This window comes from Salvelinus alpinus, chromosome 15 (genome assembly GCF_045679555.1).
Source record: "Salvelinus alpinus chromosome 15, SLU_Salpinus.1, whole genome shotgun sequence".
Classification (NCBI taxonomy): Eukaryota; Metazoa; Chordata; class Actinopteri; order Salmoniformes; family Salmonidae; genus Salvelinus; species Salvelinus alpinus.
In genome coordinates this window covers 51,321,996-51,340,276 of record NC_092100.1, presented here as the reverse complement: position 1 = coordinate 51,340,276, position 18,281 = coordinate 51,321,996, and the positions used below count along the sequence as shown (strand labels likewise).

The window sequence follows — 18,281 nt, the reverse complement described above, 5'->3', positions numbered from 1 at the left end:
AGTGAATCTTGTTTCTCATGATCTCAGAGTCCTTTAGGTGCCTTTTCACAAACTCCAAGCGGGCTATCATGTTTATTTTATTTAGTAGTGGCTTCCGTCTGCCCATTCTACAACAAAGGCCTGATAGGTGGAGTGCTGCAGAGATGGTTGTCCTTCTGGAATGTTCTCCCATCTCCACAGAGGAAATCCGGAGCTCTGTCAGAGCGACCATCGGGTTCTTGGTCACCTCCCTGACCAAGGCCCTTCTCCCCCGATTGCTCAGTTTGGCCAGGCGGCCAACTCTAGGAAGAGCCTTGGTGGTTCCAAACGTATTCCACTTAAGAATGATGGGGGCCACTGTGTTCTTGGTGACCTTCAATTCTGCAGACATTTTTTTGGTACCTTTCCCCATATCTATGCCTCGACACGATCCTGCCTCGGAGCTCTACGGACAATTCCTTCGACCTCATGGCTTGGTTTTTTATCTGACATGCACTGTCACCTGTGGGACCTTATATAGACAGGTGTGTGCCTTTCCGAATCATGTCCAATCAATTTAATTTAGCACAGCTGGATTCCAATCAAGTTGAAGAAACGTCTCAAGCATGATCAACGGAAACAGGATGAACCTGAGCTGAATTTCGGTTTGAATGCTCATGTAAAGTATTTTGCAAAAAATAGTTTTTGCTTTGTCATTATAGGGTGTTGTGTGTAGATTGATGAGGATTTTTATTTAATACATTTTTGAATAAGGCTGTAACATAACAAAATGGGGAAAATGGGAAGGGGTCTGAATACCTTCCTAATGCACTGTATTTAACCATACCAAACATAACATATCATACTAAATAGCTAGTGAGTCAGAGTTATGTACAGAATAATACGAAATGCTATGAGACCATGTTGCAACTGCAGCCCTGTTCCAAAAAGAATGTGATTAATTTTCACCCGGTGCAAAAACGCCTACCCGGGACAGATTATACGAATCCCATCAATGCAATGAACGGGACAGCTGTGCTTGAAGAAGTGGTGGGCGAGTAAAATCGATAAACTCTCATTTTTGTTTCTAAAGATTGGTGTCAACGTAAAGTCAGTCCAAGTTTTTGGTGTTTATTTGCAAGTTACGGCGGGACTCAAACAACATACGGAGGGGAATTGAAAATGGAGGTAGAAAAGGAAATAAAGAAGGTAAGTCTTCATGCTTGTATAGTTCCAGATAAGACATAACGCCCTAAAAGGTGTATCCTACCAGGTAGCAAAGTCAGCAAGGAAGGTGCCTGTCTAGTCCTGTCAATGTGTAGCCAGCTACAGACTGCTTTTGATACTTAAAAAAATAGATTAGTATGAGCTATATAACCTTTCACATCTTTCTTTGTGTTAGTTATGACATACAAAAATAACAAACCCGGGGTTGTCTTAATATGCATTGACATTATTCGCTTCGTTGGTAGACTACCCTTTTCACAATATTTTCATGTTTAAAGGAGGACAGACGTTCTGTCCTGTCTCACACTAGTGATGGGAACGGCTCTTTTTGAACGGATCTTTTGTATCGGTGAAACAGCCGTTCATTTGGCTCCCTGATTTGCATACTGCTGCTACTGCTTTTCAAAACAACGATTATCTGCAGATAAATTACAAACGAATTCTCTAAGAGCTTGAATCCTCACTGCAGAAACAATACTTAGTGGGGAGAGCCCGTAGATTCTGTGCTTAAAAATAAACACTTTTCTTTTTGCAGGTGAGCTAATAATTTGACCAGGTTAACATGCATTTGAACACGTATTTCATGATCTGACATAATTGTAGCCTACTTTTTGTCTTTACATTGCAAATTGGTTCTAGGTTGTTCTAAAAAATCATGGTTCTATGTCGATTTTTTTGCATTTTGAACGAAGAGCAGTTTGGGAGCAAAATGAGCCGACTCTTTTAAGTGAACGGAGCCAAATGAGCCTGCTCACCGAAAAGCCTCGGAATGCCAATTACTATCTTCCACTCGCAAACACTCAGCAGCGATACCACAATCTCCATTAGCTGCCTGCTGCAGCAGAGAACAATGCAGCATATTTTTTTACACAAAAAAACCCATCATCCACACACTGAGTCACATGCATCATCATTTAAATAGCACGACTATGATAACTGTTGTTAAGACAAACAGAGCTCTTCTCCACTCAAGGGGATTCATGTCTGCTGTCAAGTCTGGTGGGGTGGGGGGGGGGCTTTATGATTCCAGACAGCCTGTCTGTCAGCTGTCATCAAGGTCCAAGCTCTTGTACAAAGGGATTGCGCCTCGGTTAGTGCAATCCAGGTTCCTTGGCATGTCCCTAACCTTAACCCTCACCTAACCTTAACTTCAATTGGGTGAACATTATTGGTGCCTGGAGAAGTGGGCATACTCAAATTCTGCCCAACATTTCCCAAATGGCCCGCCCGGCGAAAGAAAGTTGCCCTGTGTGAAAAAGTATATGAAAAAGAGTGACATACACTTTGAATGACCTAAAATGATCAATCTCAAATTGGTCTTTCACCTGCAGGTCAGCCCAAGCTGTACTGCAAGTTGTACTGTGCAAGTAGGCTAATTGTAGGCCTACTATTGAAATAGATAAATGAGATTGCCAACTGAGTAATAAATTCACAGGTTTTCGCTCTCAAAGTAACACTTTAATAGAAAAATAACAAAATTGGTTAAACCACACCAGGAGACCACTTTTGAGGTCTGTGAAAAAATTGAGTTACCCTTTAATTCAACTGAGCAGGGACTTAGCACTGTTGTTTGGTCAGCAGTATTTCTGAACTGCACATGAGATGGAGTTTGCAAAACAAATGGCCACTGACTCAACCCAGCCCAAAATGGCAAGGATTCTATGGTGTTCCCAAGTGGTTTAAGGAAACAATTCACAAATATTTATATTTTCAGAAGTGATGAACCGTCAGCTGGATATTCTGTTGAATACAGAAACAATGAGCTGGACACTTTGGAGAGACTCATGGCTGGCTCAGACCAATATCTAGACCAAAGCCGTTACATTGTAGACCATCTCTGGCTATTCTCCCCGTTCGTTATTAACCTAGACAGATATAGTTGGAAACACGTCTATTGTTGATAAGTGGAGAAGAGGGAGTTGATAGTTAACGTAAATATTATTTACTGAGTCATGCTCTAGTCTGGCTTTAGTTTTGCGTTCCTCTGTGTACATGCCGGCTGCACATTCCCCGAGGCCGAGAGGGGCTCACTGCTTCACATTTAGTGCTCCTCCTGAGCCAAAAAAAACAGCTTCTCCAAACAGCAGTGTGTGCTGGAGTCCTGAGGGGCTCTCAGCATCGTGGAATACTTGACCATATAAGGGCGCAGACAGCGTTGACGGGGCAAGACAGACAACACTGGTGTTTGAAGTCCGTCTGAGAAGTGAGGCAGGACTGAATGATGCGAATGTGAGGGAGGAAAGAGTGCTACAGTATGGGCTGTGACTACAAACTCTGGAATTAGCCTCGGCACGCATCGCAAATGGCACTCTATTCCCTATGGGCCCTGGTCAAAAGTTGCACACTATATAGGGAGTATGGTGCAATTTGAGACGCAGACCTAGTCTAGTGAGCCTGGTTTGATTCGAAAAGGTAGCAAGACAGAATTTTAGAGCTGCTTTATATTTGACCAAAATAGGCACTGAAGTAAAGGAAGTAGAAGAAGAGAATGCATGCAGATGGTTGAGAAGTCGGCTTTATATGTTGCTTGAAGTATCAAATCTGGAATATATCCAAGGGGGAGTTTAGGGATTAATGGGACATCAGATTCCGTATTTGAATTTAGTAAGATGTTTTCCCTCTCACATCTCTGTTAGGCATGTTTACACGCAAATGTCAAGCTGTACAGTAATGCCGGGTTGTACACTACACGACTTTCAAAATCCTAACATCTCTGAGCCTCTCACCTTAAACAACCATCTTTCCTGTAGTTGTTTGTCTTGCCAATGTAGTGGTACGCACACTAAACAATATGGCAGAGACGGTGTGTCACCCGCTACTAGATTCTTCACTTGGTCGTGAGGATTCTCCATACCACCCCGCAGTCTCGCGAAAACAATGATGCGATTAGATCGTTAACGTAGCTAGAAAAAAAGCAGCCTCCTTGACGTTTTCAGTAACACATTCACACCTGCCATAAAGAGTTGAAATATCTAGCTTGAATAACATTGCTTGTGAAATTCAGAGATGTAACGATTTGACACTTTGGCTTTGGTGAAAGGCAAGTACAAACGTATGCTAGTAGTAGTCATCGCTCCTGCTCGATCGTCTACACATTCCGGGTGATGCGAAACAACGTCATCATCTCACTGGCTTCTTCTCTGCTGAGCTCTCATTGGCTAATGTTGATCACCTTTCTCAAAACGTTTCATTGCACATCTCACACTAGAAGATCATTGCAGATTTTGTGCCAATAAAATCAAACATGTTTGAAAATATTGGGACGTCGGACTGCTCAAAGACGGGATTGGTAGATTGCATCTCTGACCCGGTCACATTAAACAAATGTTGGTGACGGCCACACGCCCTGAGGAAACGACATGTGGATTTTGTCTCTGATCTAAAAAACTTGTCTGGGACAGCTAAATCGGGGCCAAAATTGTGTAGTGTACACCCGGCTTAACAGAACATTGTAGATTCTGCTAACTAGGGTATTTAAAGAGGCCACTCCAAAACAACTAGGCCTAAGTAAGTACTGACTCCACCATATGAACTACAGTAAATACACTACATGACCAAAAGTATGTGTACACCTCGTTGAACATCTCATTCCAAAATCATGGGCATTAATATGGAGTTGGTCTCCCCTTTGCTGCTATAACAGCCTCCACTCTTCTGGGATGGCTTTCCACTAGATCTTGGAACATTGCTGCGGGGATTTGTTTCGATTCAGCCACAAGAGCATTAGTGAGGTTGGACACTGATGTTGGGCGATTACAGCGGTTCGTCCTTTAAAAGTTGCAGCATACTACAGCACAGCTTGCATGGTGCCGCAGAATTCTATGGCATGTTACTTAAGTGTCAGGCATTGTAACCATTAAAGCTAGTTAGTGCTAGTTTGACCACCAGAGGGCATCTTTGAGAAGCATTTGATAACCTTCAATAGTGGCTTAATTAATTTGATTAATATTATGGTGTTTCTATTCCAAGAAAAACGAAAAACCCTCAGGGTTTCCGTTAGGATGGAACGGAAAATATGGCGATGTACAACGTGACGGTCGGGAGTAGGCTACAGTACTAATAGCATAACATTTCCACACCCTACTAGCCAATACCCAAACGGAGATTCAGTGAAAATAAAAATCTCATTGATTTATCAAGACCAGTCCCCATGCTTGTCTTAGAGCAGCGCGAAACGTTGATAAAATAGTTGACCACAGCATTGCTTCAAATAGGCTATTGCTTTAAATCCTATTACTTCTAACTTCAATATGCTATTTAAATAAATAAGATCTACACCACATTAGTGAGCCTCATGTCGCCTACGGTAGGCCTACAGTATATCAGATTATTTTTTTCTTCCAATGATTACATATGGGTTTCCCGGTGGCGGCCGGCACGGGTATCGAACCTGCATCTGTAGCAACGCATTTTGCACTGCAACGCAGTGTCTTAGACTGGTTCGCCAATCGAGAGGCCCCATCCACAAAGTATCAAAATACAGAGAGGTGTTGGTAAAGGTATATTGTCCTGCTAACAGCCCATAATGGGCTATTATACTAGTCTTTACATGATGTCCAGGTCAGGATGACCAAAACATTTCTTTATTAAAGACTATCAGAAAGAATGTTGGTACTTATTTATTTTGATCCAAAGCCATGAATAAGTGAGTCACTCAGCTATATGACCGTGCCATCAACTTGATAATATATAAAGATATTTTGGAGGTTATTCCGTTTTCAAAAAAACAAAAGTGAGCGATTGTAATATGAATAAAGGTCAATATAATATTTGTAAAGGCCAAAACATTTATTTCTGTTTTTAGAGGGAGAGAAACGCTGGGCCAGTTGTGGGAATCCCAGTCATGGGTTGGATGTGATACATAATAATAATAATAACACTTTTTGTTGTATTATTTGTTTTGTCTTTTCTGGTGGATTAAACTGAAATTACAACCAATCACGGCCGGTTGTGATACAGCCAACCTAACTAAGAAATACATTTGACGATAGAATTCTCCCCCTACCCTCCTAGGCAATTCTATTGTCCAGCTAATAGCCATAATGGCGCAGTACAACGTGACCGTGTGTGTTTGAAAGAGTATTTTCCAGTAAGCAACAATTTGTTTACCTTCATTAGACAACTTTGTTCCAATACTTCTGTAATTCAGTGATATTTATTCTCATAGTAATTCGTTATGGATCCATAACTAAATTAACATCTGCCTTTTGAAAGAGTATTTTTATCAGTATTTTATTAACAAAAGCATAAAGATGCTGATGAAGAAATACTGTACTGTACAGTATATGCTTTTACATTTGAATAATAAAGCATTTTGAAGATATCAGCCACCTGCATTTGTTTGTTAGGCTACTGTGCAGTCTGACAAGTAAACATAGCCTACAGTACATACTGTAGTAAACATGGGAAAGTGCCCAATTCCTTACATAAGAGAGAGCAGGCCATATCCAGACTTTCTCGGTGACCTCAAGTACTCATTAACTCTGACTTTAATGCTTTTTCGGGTTGTACCAGTAATGGTCAGAAACTTCTGAGACACAGTATTAATGGTAATCCATCTCAGTTCGTATTCTCTGCCCATTCGTGGTATCTCGCTTCGGTTACACATCTTTGGAATAGCAGAACAGCATAACGGTCCGGGCGGCCCTTGCTGTGCCTGGTGAGCAGTTGGTCAAGTTCTGTTGTCAGAAGAGGAATGGAAGTGTCAGGGTGAACTGACGACCTGATGAACCCGCCAGGTATGTTGACTCTGCCTTTCGGAGGTGGAGTTCCAGAGCTCACAGGTGTGCCTGGCCCTCTTCAACGTGTCATTCTCCGCCTGACTCTCCGCCAATACCGCCTGGCTCTGGACCAATGCATCAGCTGTCGCCCGTATCTCTGCCCTCAGATAATGTTTCTCTTTCTGCTGGTCTGCTTTCAATGACTCGATGTCGGTCTTCAAAGTTTGAATCTGATCCATGTACACCTTCATCAGATGAGCAGAATGGTACCGCCCTGAGCCCCCATCGATTACAGTTGCCTATGATAGAAACGGTAGATCAATTAAGAATTAAAAGTGACTCCAACACACAAATGCTGCGTACACATTTTAAGAATCTAGCAAAACGAACCGCTTTCTTGGCAACCATGCGTTTTTTCTGTGTGGACCGTTGTCCAGCCCTTTTGTCCACTGATCTCCACGCATGGTTGTATGCTCTGCAAAAATACATTCATGTTTTTAGTACACAATAATAATTTTTATTTGTTTTATTTAACCTTTATTTAATTATCGATTTTATTAAACAGTATGCCTACACATTGATAGGCTATATAAAAAAAATGTTTTTAGGAAAATGTACTGAAACCAAAATACCTTTAATTTTGGTGATCCTCTCAGCTCCGGCTCATTTTCAAGTCCTCTCGTGGTTATGGTCCTAACCCTGGAACGGGTAGCACCATAGAAAGAAGCTCGCTTGATGAAAATTATGTCCATTTAGTCTGTTCTCTTTGGTCGCAATGTCATTTCTTTTTTTTAGATAAACAGCTCATTTTTGAATTATAACTGTGTTAAGGGTGGAGTTTGAGGCGGGGTGAGGAGTACTGGAAAGGAGTGACTTTCAACTTACATAAGTATACAGCAGATCGCCGATTGTCCTCACTTTGATTATGCTACTAATCGGGCTACAAGTGTTTGAAAACCTGTTTTCAAAATGCCACCAGCTGTCCATCACTACTGTAAATAAAACATTGCATCTTATTTACATATTGTTTACTTTCTTTATTGTAACCACAATGTCACAAAATTTGTATCTACCTTTCCAATTACTTTTAGAGTTTGGGATTTACAAATGTGTATAACTTTTGACTGACGCCTTTAGTGAGAGGTGTAATGCTTTTAATATTTAATAATATCTGCCTTCCGAATTCATATCTAAGGGGCATATTTCACGCCATTATTAGTTACATCGTTTTAGTTTGAACGTGCAGACTGGCACTAAGAACAGCGGGAACGTTTCCCTAGTCAGCGCCATTATTAGTGCAATGCCCCTTAAAGTGTTGCTCTGTGCTGGAGCAATGAAGTAGTGACGCAGGGTACTGTACTAAACCACAAATTACCTCTAAGTCCTGCAGCATAATCGCAAAACTTTTAGTGGAGCAACCACTGTAGGTCTGGCTCACGGTCGGCATTCCATTTCATCCCAAAGGTGTTCAATGGGGTTAAGGTCAGGGCTCTGTGCAGGCCATTGAAGTTCTTCCACACCGATCTCAACAAATAATTTCTGTATGGACCTCGCTTCGTGCACAGGGGCATTCATGCTGAAACAGGAAAGGGCCTTCCTAAACTGTTGCCACAAAGTTAGAAGCACAGAATAGGCTAGAATGTCATTGTATGATGTAGTGTTAAGATTTCCCTTCACTGGAACAAAGGGGCCTAGCCAGAACCATGAAAAACAGCCCATTATTCCTCCTCCTCTACCAAACTTTACAGTTGGCACTATGCATTGGGGCAGGTAGCGTTGTCCTGGCATCTGCCAAACCCAGATTAGTCCGTCAGACTGCCAGATGGTGAAGCATGATTCATCACTCCAGAGAACCCTTTTCCACTGCTCCAGAGTCCAATGGTGCCGAGCTTTACACCACTCCAGCCGACGCTTGGGATTGCACATGGTGAATTTAGGCTGTTTTGCGGCTGTTCGGTCATGGGAACCCATTTCATGAAGCTATTGATAAACAGTTATTTGGAACTCGGTAGTGAGTGTTGCAACCGAGGACATATGATTTTAGCACTCGGTCGTCCCGTTCTGTGAGCTTGTGTGGCCTACCACTTCGCGGCTGAGCCGTTGTTGCTCCTAGACATTTACACTTCACAATAACAGCACTTACAGTTGACTGGGGCAGAAATTTTGTAAACTGACTTGTTGGGAAGGTGGCATCCTATGACGGTGCCACGTTGAAAGTCACTGTGCTCTTCAGTATGTCCATTCTGCTGCCAATGTTTATCTATGGTGATTTCATGGCTGCGTGCTTGATTTTACACATCTGTCCATAACGGGTGTGGCTGAAATAGCGGAATCCACTAATTTGAAGGGGTGTCCACATACTTTTGTATATATAGTGTATCAAACCCTGGCCTGAAACTTTCTACTGTATGAAATCATTTCCCGAGACAGTATAAGTATGTTAATCTCATTGATGTGCTGTGTCTGTTGGCAGATGACCCTGGGCCACGAGATTGGTGCCGGAGCCGCGTGCCTGAAATGCAAGGACAAATGCGAGGGGTTCGAGCTGCACTTCTGGAGGTTTGTACTGCTCTCTACTCTGTTGACCCAGCATTGTCAACACAGGCGGAAACATGTTTTTGCATATTTTTCAGTGCACATGCAAAAATATGTTTTTTTCTTACTTTTCAATATATTAAATTCAATATGAACCAGACCCAGTTTGGCAAAAAACAACACTTATTTTCTCTTTGCTACACAACAGGGAAAGCCACAGGCCCCCAAAGCATGTAGCACCGAGCCTTGTTGTGTTTAGTACAGTTTCCTGTCCTCTTATGTTTGGATTACTGTAGAACTGAAGTGGCCTACATTCCTTTGACTTCCTGTCTAATTCCAGACTTACGATGCAGTCATTATCTGGACCAACGACTCATTAAAATAGTTTTGTCCCCCACTGTCCCCTCTCGCCAATTAAGCCAGCATTCCTGTATCCCGCTTACCCAGACAATTATCCACACCCGGCTAGCTTTCCTGAGACATCACAACAGGTGCCCTCATGCCTACTGCAGTGGCCGGTTGCTATGGCAACACCTAACCGCCACACAGACATCTGGGCACAAACTGGTTGAATCAACATTGTTTCAATGTAATTTATCAACGTATTGTGACGTGACATCTACGTGAAAAAGACATAGAATTTGCAAAAACAGTTGTTTTGAGGGTTAAATTTCAACACAGGATTATGTCATCATTATAGCCAATTTAAAACAACGTCAGATCTTCAACATTATATCCACTATCATAACAAATACATAGGCTGGCTAGCACCTCCTACTGGAAAGTTAAACTTTCTACAGCTATCCATTTGGTCTCCCATCCAGGGTTTTAACCAAGCCCAGATTAGCTATGATATTTGTCACTGACTACCTACCAATGTGCTATCATGAGAATGATTGAGAGATCTCTTAATAAGTAAATAGATTTACAGTTGCTATTGAAGTCATCCCAAATTATATGTTTAACACAGCAAATTAAATGTGACCATACTTTAAGTCATATATCATAAAATGATGATATTTAGGTCTATATAGCATTTGCGAAGTCATCAACAGCTATTGTTTCAAATCAACCCAGGGTTCAACTAAAAATAGAGAATACAAACTTTGGTTGATTTCAAATATAATCTTCAAGTTTATAATTAATATGTTGGATTCACGTCTCCATCTCAACCAAAAATCTAAGTTAAAGAATAGGACTAGGCCTATATCAAATCAAAATTGAAATGTACTATGCAATAATAGGCCTAAGGTTCAAGCTCTGGTTGGTTTTGAAATGTAAGGACATTTAGTGATATTGAATTTGAAGGAGATGCTACTTGGATAGTTCCATCTGTGCCACTGACTTAGTCTGGCTTTAATTCCAGTTTGTCTACAAATTAATAATTGATATGTTGGATTCATGTCTCAATCTCAACCAAAATAATGAATGGGACTAAATCAAATCAGACTTTATTTAAAGTGCATTTAAAGTTTGATTTGATTTAGCTCTATTCTTTTACTTAGATTTTTGGTTGACACTTGATTGCATGGACACTTTTGTAATACAATAAATAGCCTAAAGTTAAGGCTATCTTACAAACTAATGTAACACTATTTATTCAACCATAAAATGAGTAACACATCCATGGCCACATTTTTGAGGTTACATTGGTCCCCGATTCAAATCTTTTAAGATGGTCTGCGGACCCCAAACTGATCCAAAATTGCATTGGTCAGAAAATCGATTCAAACATTACGAATCGCCGCTTCACCATTTTTTCCGATCTTCAAAAAACACCTAATCTTTTGTGTCAACTGACGCGTCCTCTCCTTCAGTGTCAAACTAAGCATGTAACTGTGTTGACAGTCATCGATCTACAAAGCATTTTGCATGCCGAACAACCTCAAACTGCACACTGTTCCCAGCTTCATGCGCTGACCAACGCGAGGTAGGCGGCCTGTTCCCGATCTTGCACATCTGCACGGCACCTTCAGCATTCAAATGCTAAAATGGCTTGAACGATATTAGGCTTTATTCGTTGATGGAAGCCTATGTAATTTGCTAGGTTATTGTTATCTACTGTATGCACTGTTGAAAATTGTGTTTTACCGGAATAAAAATAAGCTAACGGAAACACAACACTCATCTGGCTATGCAGGGTTTAAAATAGATTGTATTTTGATTACTCAGGTTCACCATCAGCAATAGTTTTGGTAGATTTGCTTTAAACAATCAGTGTTTAACATCTGTAGATGTTACTGTAACTATAAATGTCTTATGTAAATCATAGAAAGTGTAAATGTTCAAGATAGCATGCAAAGTTAACAGGTCTGTGGAGATCTTCACATTTGCTATAATCATCTGCAGAATCTCAAACAGCATTGATCACTTGCACTATGTACACTGAACGAAAAATATAAACGCAACATGTAAAGTCCTGGTCCTATGTTTCATGAGCTGAAATAAAAGATCCCAGAGAAATGTTCCCTACTCACAAAGGCTTATTTCTTAAAAATTCTGTTCACAAATTCGTTTACATCCCTGTTAGTGAGCATTTCTCCTTTGCCAAGATAATCCATCCACCTGACAGGTGTGGCATATCAAGAAAGAAGCGCAGTAACAAGACATTAAGTTTCTTGTATAAATACAAAATATCGGACTGTCACGCCCTGACCTTAGAGATCCTTATTATTCTCTATGTTTGGTTAGGTCAGGGTGTGACTCCGGTGGGAAATTCAATGTTTTCTGTTTCTTTGTTTTTGGCCGAGTGTGGTTCCCAATCAGAGGCAGCTGTCTATCGTTGTCTCTGATTGGGGCTCCTACTTAAGCAGCCCTGTTTTCCACCTGAGTTTGTGGGATCTGGTTTTCTGTTTAGTTACTGTTGCCTGACAGTGTGTTTTCGTTATTTTGTTTGAGTGTTTTTTAAATTAAAATCATGAACACTTTCCACGCTGCGCCTTGGTCTACTCTTTCTACCACCAACGAGAGCCGTTACAGAAGATCCCACCAAAAACGGACCAAGCAGCGTGGCCAGGAGGAGTGGACATGGGAGGACACCCTGGATGGAGAAGGACCCTGGACGCAGGCCGGAGAGTATCGCCGTCCAAGGGAGCAGATGGAGAGAGAGGAACGGCGACGATACGAGGAGTTAAGTCAACGACGGAAGCCCGAGAGGCAGCTCCAAAAATTGGAGATTGGCGGATTCAGGGTTTAGACCTGAGCCAACTCCCCATGCTTACCGTGGGGAGCGTGTGACCGGTCAGGCACCGTGTTATGCGGTGATGCGCACTGTGTCTCCAGTGCACATCCACAGTCCGGTGCGCTCTGTGCCAGCGCCCCGCATTTGCGAGGCTAGGGTGAGCATCCAGCCAGGACGCGTTGTGCCAGCTCTACACTCCAGACCTCCAGTCCGCCTCCACGGCACAGTATATCCTGCGCCGGCTCTACGCACTATGCCTCCAGTGCGCCTTCACAGCCCAGTGCGTCCTGTGCCAGCGCCCCGCACTTGCCGGGCTAAAGTGAGCATCCAGCCAGGACGGGTTGTGCCAGCTCTGCACTCCAGACCTCCAGTGATGATCCATGGCCTGACGCCTCCAGTGATGATCCATGGCACGAAGCCTCCAGTGATGATTCATGGCTCGGAGCCTGTAGTGATGATCCAAGGCCCGGAGCCTCCAGTGATGATCCATGGCCCGGAGCCTCCAGTGATAATCCATGGCCCGGAGCCTCCAGTGATAATCCATGGCCCGGAGCCTGCAGTGATAATCCATGGCCCGGAGCCTGCAGTGATAATCCATGGCATGAAGCCTCCAGTGATGATCCATGGCCAGGAGCCTGTAGTGATGATCCAGGGAAAGGAGCCTCCAGCGGCGGTCCCCAGTCCGGAGCCTGCAGCGGCGGTCCGGAGCCTCCAGCGAGAGTCCCCAGTCCGGAGCCTGCAGCGGCGGTCCCCAGTCCGGGGCCTCCAGCGAGGGTCCCCAGTCCGGAGCTTACAGGGGGGTTCCTAGCCTGGAGTCCCCGACGACGATCTACGGTCCGGAGTGGGGGGAGCCTCAAGCGGAGCGGCGTCTGCGTCCCGCACCGGAGCCCCCACTGAGAGTAGATGCCCACCCGGACCCTCCCCTATAGGGTCAGGTTTGCAGCCGGAGTCCGCACCTTTGGGGGGGGGGTACTGTCACGCCCTGACCTTAGAGATCATTATTATTCTCTGTTTGGTTAGGTCAGGGTGCGACTCGGGTGGGAAATTCAATGTTTTCTGTTTCTTTGTTTTTGGCCGAGTGTGGTTCCCAATCAGAGGCAGCTGTCTATTGTTGTCTCTGATTGGGGATCATACTTAGGCAGCCCTGTTTTCCCATACTTAGGCAGCCCTTAGGCAGCCCTGAGTTTGTGGGATGTTGTTTTCTGTTTAGTTACTGTTGCCTGACAGAACTGTGCGTTTTCTATTTTGTTATTTTGATAACACATAGTCAGACATTGTTTTTCCATTGGAATTTGATTGTGCTTTTAGATTGTTGAAGCATGGCGATAACGCATGTCTTTTTGAGTGGGTGAAATAAGGGTTGAAATCTCATTGATCAATGCCTCAACCAAATATTACCCACATTTCCATGTTGAAATTACTTGATGTGTCCAGTGGGAAGGGTTTTGGTCTTGGTCATGGTCAGACATGTCTGTGGCAATAAGAACGGAACTGGAAAGCTATTCTGTGTTGTGATTTATTTGTTTGGGGGCGTTACAGGTACACTATCCATTTCAAATTATATGTTTAAAAAACATGTAGGCTGCTACTAAATACATTACATGTAAGAAATACATACTGAGTTTAAAGCTGCAATATGTAACTTCTTGGGCGATCCGACCAAATTCACATAGAAATGTGAGTTTTCGATCTGTCATTTTCCTTGAAAGCAAGTCTAAGAAACAGTAGATCTGTTCTATGTGCGCTATATCTATGCTTCCCGTTCTTATGTTTTCGTTTTTGTGTCTTTTACTTTTGGTTTTGTACACCAGCTTCAAACAGCTGAAAATACAATATTTTTTGCTTATGGAAAATATATTTCACAGCGGTTTAGATGATACAATGATGCTATACACTATACTTGCCTGTTTTGTCACATAAACTGAAATTAGGTGAACTATTAGAATTTTAGCAACCAGGAAATGGCGGTGCGATTTCTGCATAGTTCATCTTTAAGTGTTAATACATTCAATATCAACAGGAAATGAAAACAAAGAAGTGGGCCTCCCACCCAGCCAACATGTCTCCATCTACAAGGCCGCCCTCCAGATCGAAATGCGTTATTATGGAATATGGGCATGGCATTTTGATTCCCATTTACATTGTTTTTCAATTTTGTGCCAACTAGAAATAGTGTGAGCAATAATAGGACTAAAGTGTAGTTTACGTTGTTTAAGGGATACATCAGTGAAGACCACCTCTTCCAGGGAAATAGGAGACACCATATTTCTCTCTATACTCAGCCAGGGGGCTGAGTATTGTTTAATGGTATCATGTCTAAACCAATGTAGTATGGGACAAAATGCTAGTGCCTGGAAATATAATTTATTGTCTTTTGTCTTTCCCTTTGCAAGTGTGTTAATTTTATCCGGTCTCGCGTTGCGTTACCTTGCAATATACTTTTTTAAACTGCACTATGGATTTTATCCCAGTAGCCAGAAGGGGGAGACAAAGGAAGCAGAAATTCAGCCGTGGCAATATATTCATTTTGACAATAAATATTCTGTCAGTTAAAGCAACTGGGATATTAGTCCATCTACTGAGGTTGTGTCGAATTTATTTGAGCATTCTGTTAAAGTTTCTGGCAATGGTTTTATCTAAGGAAGGATATCTATTCCAATATATATAAAATGGGAAACGATTGGGATTCCATAAGTAGAGATGGAGTCCTCTATCAGGGTCTTGAGAAGCAGGAGGGCAGATTTGGTGAGATTTATTTTATAACTTGAGATGGAGCTGAATTTGTCTATGATCTTCAAAGATTTTGGGAGGGATTGTCATTGTCTAGATAAAGTAAGACATTGTCAGCGTATAATGAAATGATCTGTAGAATTGTGAAATATTGGTGTAATTTCTTTCGATTGTCGATTTACCTGGGGCTCCAGAGACAATACAAATAGAAGAGGTGAGACAAGATCACCTTGCCTGCTACTTCTAGTTATTCTGAACGGAACAGAGCAATCTATTGCCTGTTATTACTATGGCTGAGGGATTGACGTATAGTATTTTAATCATATGAATGAAATTGGAGCCAAGTCCCATATGTTCCAAAACCGACCAAAGATATGTTCTAGTTTATAAAAGTCTATCAAAAGCTTTGCGTTGAGAGGTAGAACTGCCCAAGCAGCTTTGGATTCTGCCTAACCCTTTAGGACACATAGCGGCCGTCAACGGCCTTTCTTTAAATTACTATAGCGGCCAGGAACGGCCTTGTTTTTTTTAACAATAATGTCTGTGTCAATATCTCAAAATTGACTTGCTAACAACCTGTTGTCGTATTCGCGTGGCTGTTGTCATCAACCAGAAACAGGGTATGCTGTTATTTGACCTTTAAATTAAAAAAAGACTTAATCACTCAAAATGACTGCACCAAAGCGGCCACTGCATTTCACTGTGGAAGAGGCTGTATCTATATACACTACCATTTAAAGGTTTGAGGTCAGTTAGAAATGTCCTTATTTTCCATGAAAACATACATGAAATTAGTTGCAAAATGAATAGGAAATATAGGCAAGATGTTGACAAGGTTATAAATAATGTTTTTTTTATTGAAATAATAATTGTGTCCTTCAAACTTTGCTTTCGTCAAAGAATCTTCAGCAATTACAGCCTTGCAGACCTTTGGCATTCTTTGTCAATTTGTTGAGGTAATCTGAAGAGATTTCACCTCATGCTTCCTGAAGTACCTCCCACAAGTTGGATTGACTTGATGGGCACTTGTTATGTACCATACGGTCAAGCTGCTCCCACAACAGCTAAATAAGGTTGAGATCCGGTGACTGTGCTGGCCACACCATTATAGACAGAATACCAGCTGACTACCAGCTGACTAGTTCTTGCATAGTTTGGAGCTGTGCTTTGGGTCATTGTCCTGTTGTTGGAGGAAATTGGCTCCAGTTAAGCGCCGTCCACAGGGTATGGCATGGCGTTGCAAAATGGAGTGATTAGTCTTCCTTATTCAAGATCCCTTTTACCCTGTACAAACCCACTTTATCTCCACCAAAACACCCCCAGACCATCACATTGCCTCCACCATGCTTGACAGACGGCGTCAAGCACTCCTCCAGCATCTTTAAATTTGTTCTGCGTCTCACGAATGTTCTTCTTTGTGATCCGAACACCTCAAACTTAGATTCGTCTGTCCATAACACATTTTTTCCGATCGTCTTCTGTCCAGTGTCTGTGTTCTTTTGTCCATCTTAATCTTTTCTTTTTTTGGGCCAGTCTGAGATATGGCTTTTTCTTTGCAACTCTGCCTAGAAGGCATCCCGGAGTTGCCTCTTCACTGTTGACGTTGAGACTGGTGTTTTGCGGGTACTATTTAATGAAACTGCCAGTTGAGGACTTGTGAGGTGTCTTTCTCAAACTAGACACTCTAATGTACTTGTCCTCTTTCTCAGTGTTGCACCGGGGCCTCCCACTCCTCTTTCTTTTCTGGTTAGAGCCAGTTTGCGCTGTTCTGTGATGGGAGTAGTACACAGAGTTGTACGAGATCTTCAATTTCTTTGCAATTTCTCGCATTGAAAAGCCTTCATTTTTCAGAACAAGAATAGACTGACGAGTTTCAGAAGAAAGTTGTATGTTTCTGTAATCGAACCTGTAATCGAACCCACAAATGCTGATGCTCCAGATACTCAACTAGTCTAAAGAATGCCAGTTTTATTGCTTCTTTAATCATAACAACAGTTTTCAGCTGTGCTAACATAATTGCCCAAGGGTTTTCTAATGATCAATTAGCCTTTTAAAATGATGAACTTGGATTAGCTAACAGAACATGCCATTGGAACACAGGAGTGATGGTTGCTGATAATGGGCCTCTCCATAAAAAATTATCAGTTTCCAGCTACAATAGGCATTTACAGCATTAACAATGTCTACACTGTATTCCTGATCAATTTTATGTTATTTTAATGGACAAACAAATAGAAATGTCCTTGTTTTTGAAAGGAAAGCTAAGTGACCCCGAACTTTTGAACGGTAGTGTATGTTGGTTGGTGACACGGATTTGGACGCGTCGTTGCACTTTGAAAGTGATGATGACGAGGTGAGTGAAATAAGTAAATAGCAGTGGTGTTGTTGATGTTTGATGCTGTAAAACTTGGGGAATAGCTGTCAGATTAGCAAATACTGTCATGATCACTTGGTTGGTATAGGTGAACACATCAGCAGTGGAGCAGGAGCTCAAATGATTGCTCTCTGTCTCATGGAAATAGTTGCAGTGTTTAGCTGTATATAGTCAGCTAACTAGTTGGTCATTTTGTCTTATTTCTACCAATGTAATTTACATGAAAATGGCCCAAGCTGCTTGCTATAGCTAGCTAATCTGTCAGGCAAGAAAAGTCGCATGTGCAAAGCGTCAACTTCAGCTCTCACTTTCACTACAGACAACAATCTAACTAGCCACCGAAATGGAGATTAGAGTAATTAGTGTTTATCTGTTGGGCTTGGTCATGGTTTGTCATGTTTGCTAGGTACAGATATTCATAGGCTATACAGTTGAAGTTAGGTTGGAGTCATTAAAACTAGTTTTTCAACCATTCCACAAATGTCTTGTTAACAAACTATAGTTTTGGCAAGTCGGTTAGGACATCTACTTTCTGCATGACAATACATTTTTCCAA

The 18,281-nt window shown here is 42.0% G+C and overlaps 1 protein-coding gene across 1 annotated transcript in view; it reads left to right on the top strand.

Moving 5' to 3' along the window:
• The first annotated feature begins 924 nt into the window (after nt 1–924).
• Nucleotides 925–18,281, top strand: part of LOC139540300 (testin-like) — a 39,783-nt gene continuing 22,426 nt past the window's right edge. Inside the window, exons 1-2 of the mRNA XM_071344042.1 lie at nt 925–1,167; nt 9,379–9,464. Of these exons, the coding sequence (XP_071200143.1) occupies nt 1,141–1,167; nt 9,379–9,464 (113 nt within the window). The 5' untranslated portion in view covers nt 925–1,140. The remainder of the gene's footprint in view (nt 1,168–9,378; nt 9,465–18,281) is intronic.